The sequence below is a fragment of the Pipra filicauda genome, unplaced genomic scaffold (assembly GCF_003945595.2).
Source record: "Pipra filicauda isolate LSUMZ 115617 unplaced genomic scaffold, ASM394559v2 scaffold589_size259243_pilon, whole genome shotgun sequence".
NCBI classification, from domain to species: Eukaryota; Metazoa; Chordata; class Aves; order Passeriformes; family Pipridae; genus Pipra; species Pipra filicauda.
The window spans coordinates 38,366-44,791 of NW_024104741.1; the positions used below are offsets into that span (position 1 = coordinate 38,366).

Below are 6,426 nucleotides of genomic sequence, written 5' to 3' on the forward strand. Positions count from 1 at the left end.
CCTGCACTTGGGTCACCATAACCCCTGCAGTGCTCCAGTCTTGGGGCAGAGTGGCTGGAAAGCTGCTCTGTGGGAAAGGGCCTGGGGGTGCTGGTTGATAGCGGCTTGAACATGAGCCCAGGTGTGGCCAGGTGGCCAAGAAGGCCAGGGGAACCTGGCTTGTACCAGCCACGGTGTAGCAGCAGGACCAGGACAGTGACCACTCCACTGTGCTGTGGACTGGTGAGGCCTTGCCTTGAATCCTGCAGTGTTTTGGGCCCCTCATGACAACAAAGACATTGAAGGGGCTGGAGTGTGCCCAGAGAAGGGCAATGGAGCTGGGGAAGGGTTTGGAGCACAAGTCTGACGAGGAGCAGCTGAGGGAGCTGGGGGAGCTCAGCATGGGGGACCTTCTCGCTCTCTCCGGCTCTCTGAAAGGAGGGTGAAGCCATTTGTGGGTTGATCTCTTTTCCCAAGTAGCAAGTTGTAGCACAAGAAGAAACGACCTTGAGTTGTGCCAGGGAGTTCTGGATATTAGGAAAAATTTCTTCACCAAGTGTGTTGTCTGAAAAAGTTTGCCCAGGGAAGTGGTTAAGTCACCATTCCTGGAGGGATTTAAAAGTTGAGTGGGCATGGCACTTAGGGTCACTTGGCCGTGTTAGTCCACAGTTGATGTACATAGCAAAATTTCGGTAACAAGGGGCCTGCAGGTGTGGCCTCTGTGAGAACGTCTTGCTCCATACTGGACACAGCCGATTCCAGCCAGCTCCAAAATGGACCCAGCATGAGTCAAAGCTGAGCCTACAAGTAAAGCTGGTGGCACCTTGGGGAAAACATCTTTAAGAAAGGGCAGGAATTGCCAGCTAGTGAGAGGAGCAGGGAACAACAGGAGTGAGAAACAAAAGAGGGAACAGCAAGATCAGAGGAGGAGGAGATGATCTCTGGTGGAGCAGATATTCACTACAGCCTGGGAGAACCCACACTGGAACAGGGGAAAAGCGTGAGAGGAGAGAAGCAGCAGAAGGGAAGAACTATGCATTGACCATAACCCTCCCCCCCCACCCTGCGCTGCTTAGGACAGTGGTGGAGTATTCTGGAATAAATGAATAAAATTGAGTACAGGAAAGGGGAAACTAGAGGTGTTTGTTTAGTATTTAACTTTGTTTCTCACAAGCTAAAGCTATTTTAATTGGCAAGAAATTACATACGCTTTCCCCAAATCCAATATGTTTTGCTCCTGATAGCAATTGGTAAACCATCTCTCTGTCTTTATCTCAATCCATGAGACTTTTTGTTTCAGTTTTTCCTGTTTTCTGCTTCTGCTCCATCCCACTGTGGGGGTGAAGGAGTGAGTAGGAATTTTCTTTTTAGCTAAGGCTGACACATCACAGCAAGGAGGTGAAATACTGAGGCAAAGCTGAGGCTGGGTACTGGAAGGCTGGAAAATCCTTTCTGTGTTGGCATGTTTTGGTTGCTAACACAGGGTTAGCAGAAATGTAGAAGCATAAAGCATTTGAAATCAGCGTCTTTAATTCACAGTTACACAGTACTGGTATTACATCTGAGGAACAATTCAGTTGCTTGGACAGGCTACTCTGCAATACACAACTGCCTCAGGGAGGCAGAACACGCCTTCAGCATGTTCTCCTTTAAAGCTTGTTTCACTCGCTTGTTCCTGAGAGAGTAGATGTATGGGTTAAGCATCTGAGTCAGCACAGAGAAGAAGAAAGAGAGAACTTTGTCAGATTCCTGCCCACCTCGCTGTGCTGGGCGGATGTACCTGTAAATAAAAGTGCTGCAAAATACCATCACCACTATGAGGTGAGCTGAGCAAGTGGAAAATGCCTTCTTCCTACCTGCAGAAGATGGTATATGGAAGATGGTGATAATAATGCAGCCATAAGAAACAACAGTTACTATAAAGGTACCAGGTAGGATTCCACTAATAACTATCCGCCAGTTTGAGTTTGCAGTATTGACCATCCCCTTTTGAACTTGGAGGTCTAGCACTTTATAATTCACCCCTCCATTGCACATCTCTCCAGGGTTTGACGTGCAGCCCAGCTCTGGGGTACCAACTATCTCCCTCCCAAAACACTGTTCTTCAGGGCCATGGAGAGATCAAATGCAGGCATTCTCTGATGAAAGGAGATCACTTCCAGCCTGCTTTTGTTCACTCAGCAGCAGGGAAAGTTCCAACAAGCCCCAGCAATCCTGAGCACCACCAAAATTTTTAGAGTGCCCCAAGACTGCAGTGACAGCAGCACTGTGTCCAGGTCTGCAGTTCTCAACACAAGAAGACACAGACCTGTTGGAGCGGGTCCAGAGGAGGCCACAAAGATGCTCAGAAGGCTGGAGACAGGCTGAGAGAGCTGGGATTGTTCAACCTGGAAAGGAGAAGGCCCAGGGAAACCTTACTCTGATCTTCCAGTACTTAAAGGAAGGTTATAAAAAAAGAGTGAGTGATTTTTACATGGGCAGATAGTGACAGGACAAGGGGGAATGGTTTTAAGCGATGAGGAGAGATTTGGGTTAGATATTAGAAAGAAGTTCTTTACTATAATAGAGTGGTGAGGCCCTGGCACAGTTGCCCAGAGAAGCTGTGGATGCCCCACGGCTGGAAGTGTTCCAGGCCAGGCTGGACGGGGCTTGGAGGAATCTGGATAGTGGAAGGTGCCCCCGCTCATGGCAGGAGGTGGATGAGATGAGCTTTAATGTCCCTTCCAACCCAAACCAGTCTGTAATTCTATGATAGGGAAATGCCCTGTCTTCAATGCAGAGCCCGTTCAGGGGTATTTGCTCTCCGAATTGAGCACATCCCTCGTCTGGGAGAGAGGGGAAGGCTGGAATGATTTAAACGGGACGAATACAAACAGGAAAGTTCTGTTTCCGATTCACTGAAAAGTCGTTCCCTCCTCCAGAGCAGAATCGTTTCGCTCCCCCTTCAGGCTCCGTGTCGTGACGGTTTTTAACCAACAGTAATGAAAGCGGTGGTTTGCCTTTCCCCAGCTCCGAGCAGGGCGACAGGATTTTGGCTCCTCTTGGGAGAACCGGGACAGTCCTTCTGCAGCAAACTCCCACGCACCCGCTGAGCCTCCCCTTCCCTCGGCCAGAGCGCCTCCCGACAGGATCCGCCATTCCCAGTACGCAGGGAGTGGGACGCGGGTGAGGGCGCTGTAATCCGCCTGGCAATAGGCGGAGCTCGGCGCTAATTGGCTCCTGGGCGGAGATGCTACCTAATCTGCCTGGCAACAGGCGGCTCTAGGTTCTGATTGGCTCTTGACAAGCTGCGGAGGCGCGGACTGCACGGAACCTTCGGCGCATGCGCGGCCCGAGACGCGTGACCCCCGTTGCTCCCCCGCCACGTCAGTCGAAGGCGCAGTTCCGCCGCCGCGCGTGCGCAGTGCGCGGCGCGGCCATGGCGGGGTCGGTGCGGGCCGTGGCGCGGCGGTTCCTGTCCGAGTACGGCGGCGGCACCGCCGGGCGCCTCAAGGCGCTGGACGCCTTCCTGCTCTACGTGCTGCTCACGGGCGCGCTGCAGTTCGGATACTGCCTTGGCGTCGGCACCTTCCCCTTCAACTCCTTCCTCAGCGGCTTCATCTCCGCCGTCGGCAGCTTCATCCTGGGCGGTCAGTGCCGGGCCCTGCAGGCGGCGGGGGAGCCTCGGAACGCAGGGGCTTCTTGGGGCCAGCCCCGATCCTTGTCCCTCCCGGGATCATCGCAGGCTCCAGCAGGGGCAGCTGCAGGCGCTGCTCTCCCAAAGTATCCCCAAACCCACCCTGTTCCTCTGCAGCCCCCCCAGCGCAGGGACTCACGGGCTGGGGGAGCTGGGGTGTTCACCTGGGGTGTTCGCCGGGGAGACCTTGGAGCCCCTTCTAGTGCTTAAAGAGGCTCCAGGAAAGCTGGAGAGGGACTTGGGACAAGGGCCTGGAGGGACAGGACAAGGGGGAATGGATTCCCACCGACATAGGGCAGGCTTAGATGGGATATTGGGACGGAATTCTTCCCTGTGAGGGTGGGGAGGCCCTGGCACAGGTTGCCCAGAGAAGGTGTGGCTGCCTCATCCCTGGAAGTGTCCCAGGCCAGACTGGACAGGACTTGGAGCAACCCGGGAAAGTGGAAGGTGTCCCTGCCCATGGAAAGTGGTGGAACTGGATAAGCTTTCATGTCCCCTCCAACCCAAACCATCCTGTGATTCTCTGTTTCTAACACACCCAGTAGAGGATATAAGAATATCTACACTTCTGTGTGAGTCTCATCCTGCTCTGAGCCTGTTCCTCTCCGGACTCTGTTGGGCACCCCTGTGGTGTGTGCGTGTGGTGCTGTGGGAGCACTGACTCCATGACAGCCCTATGCAAATCCCCTACCCGTGTCCTCCTCATTTGTAGTAACGATGGAGTAACTTTTCACTGGTGGAACAGTACCTGGACTGGGCTGCCCCAGGAAGGCTGTGCTTCCCACGAGAACCTCTCTCTGTGCTCACTAATCTCTCATTCTCTCTCTCTGCTCTGCAGTTTGCCTCCGGATCCAGATCAACCCCCAGAACAAGAGCGAGTTCCAGGGCATCTCCCCAGAGCGGGCGTTCGCCGATTTCCTCTTTGCCAACACCATCCTCCACCTCGTCGTCATCAACTTCGTTGGCTGAGCTCTGGGAGAGGCTGCTAGGTACTGATCCATGGGATCTCAAAAGGGGCAACCACAGGGCGTCAGTGTTTCTGGGGGAGAACTAGAACCAGAGTGAATCCGGGAGTCCTCCCGACTCCCAGCTGCCTCTGGGCCAAGCACAGCCAGGCTGTTGTTCTCTGGGTTGGCACAGGGTGAGGATTTACGGCTTTCTGCTTTTGAGCATGTGTTTTTTGGCTTTTGTATCATTTGATAGGGCATTTAACTAGGAGTGTTACAGAAACCTACCCACATTCCTCTCTTATGAGAGATATTCCTCATTCTTCTTTGCAGGAGGGGCTTTGGGAGCTGGAACTCCTGGGTTGTGACGGTTGTCCTTTCTGGAGGCCATGGTGTGGCTGGGGTCCAAGTCTGCAAGTTCCTCCACAGATGAGGCAGTTTGGGACAGGGACAGTTGGGTTGGGAAGTGGAGGACATGCCCTGTTGTTACTATTGCAAGGGGCCACAGGATCACAGGAGCTTGGAGGAATTTCCTCCCCCTTAGCAGTAACATTGCTCCTGTTACCTTCTCTCTTTCCAGGTCTTGAATTGCTCCTGAGCTCTGATGGCAAAGCCTGGCATAGGGAAGTGCAGTTCCCCAGCAGACTCTCACCTTCTGCCTTGGTGGAGGAAGGGGCTCAGGTTTTTCCCCACAGTGTCCTATGGAGGGGTCTGCAGCCTCGTTATGTACCTGTAATCCTTTCCATCAATAAAACCCTGTGTGACACTGCAGCCTTTTCCCTGTTGGTGACAAATACAGAGCTTCTCCTGCACCCAAGTTCTCTCCCTCTCAGGCATGACTCCCTGATTGTACCCCTCTCTCTCCCTTTCTACCCAACAGACTTTTTTTTTTCTGTGCCCCAGTTTTGGAGGGAAGCAGGAAACAAGTTGTCATGAAAACTCAGTTGTCATCCACCCTTTTCATCTCCCTTTTTCCTGCATCTTTATCTTACAGAGTCTGTTGCCAATGTGCCCCTGGGCTTCAAAGCTGTGAAAAATTTGGGTTAGGCTGTGGTGAGTGGTCATGAAGGGAAGGAGCTGGTGGGTGTTCTCCAGCATGTCCCCAGGTGTACCCACCTTCCCACAGGTCCTCCCACATCCCTCAGAGGCACATGGGCCATGTGTGGATGTCCCAGGTGGACTTAGAGCCCCACTAAGGCTTGTGAGTTGTTACAGCCACCCTGCCACGGTGTCGGGGTCCCTGCACTCTGATGTACTGATGAACACAAGCATGTTGGAAGGGGCTGCCAAGCTGTCAGGGCCTCTGAGCTGCACTGAAGCTCCTCTGAGGGAAGAAGCTCCCCCCTCAGATTTAGAATCACAGAATCATCAAGGTTGGAAAACACCTTCAAAGTCATCCAGTCCAACCCTCCACCCACTGTAACCCCTAAACCATCACCCAGCACCAGATCCAGGCACCTCTTGAACACCCCCAGGAACGGTGACTCCACCACCTCCCTGGGCAACCTATTCCAATGCCTGACCACCCTAACACTGAAAGCATTTTCTTCTAATATCTAATCTGAATCTCCCTTGGCTCAGTTTGAGGCCATTTCCCCATGTCCTCTCACTGCAGGCACGGGAGAAGAGACTGACCCCACCCTCTTCTCAAGTGTTTGTGAAAGCAATGAGTTCCTCAGACTAAACAAGCCCAGCCCCCTCAGCCATCCCTCATAAGGCATGTTTTTCATGAGCCTTGTTGCCCTTCTCTGGACACACTGCTCAATGTCCTTTTTTAAGTGAGGGGCCCAGAACTGAACGCAGCACTCGAGGTGTGGCCTCACC

At 53.2% G+C, this 6,426-nt stretch overlaps 1 protein-coding gene across 1 annotated transcript; it reads left to right on the forward strand.

The window, feature by feature from the left end:
- The first annotated feature begins 3,373 nt into the window (after window positions 1–3,373).
- Window positions 3,374–5,373, forward strand: DAD1 (defender against cell death 1). Its single transcript, XM_027743269.1, has 3 exons — window positions 3,374–3,608; window positions 4,494–4,644; window positions 5,183–5,373. The coding sequence occupies exons 1-2, from the start codon at window positions 3,398–3,400 to the stop codon at window positions 4,622–4,624; spliced, it is 342 nt and encodes a 113-aa protein (XP_027599070.1). The 5' UTR covers window positions 3,374–3,397; the 3' UTR covers window positions 4,625–4,644; window positions 5,183–5,373.
- The last annotated feature ends 1,053 nt before the right edge of the window (window positions 5,374–6,426 follow it).

Coding starts and splice junctions, on each gene's coding strand:
- DAD1 (XM_027743269.1), top strand. CDS start 3,398: ATGGCGGGGTCGGTGCGGGCCGTGGCGCGGCGGTTCCTGTCCGAGTAC. Junction 3,609..4,493: donor CGGCAGCTTCATCCTGGGCG/GTCAGTGCCGGG, acceptor TCTGCTCTGCAG/TTTGCCTCCGGATCCAGATC.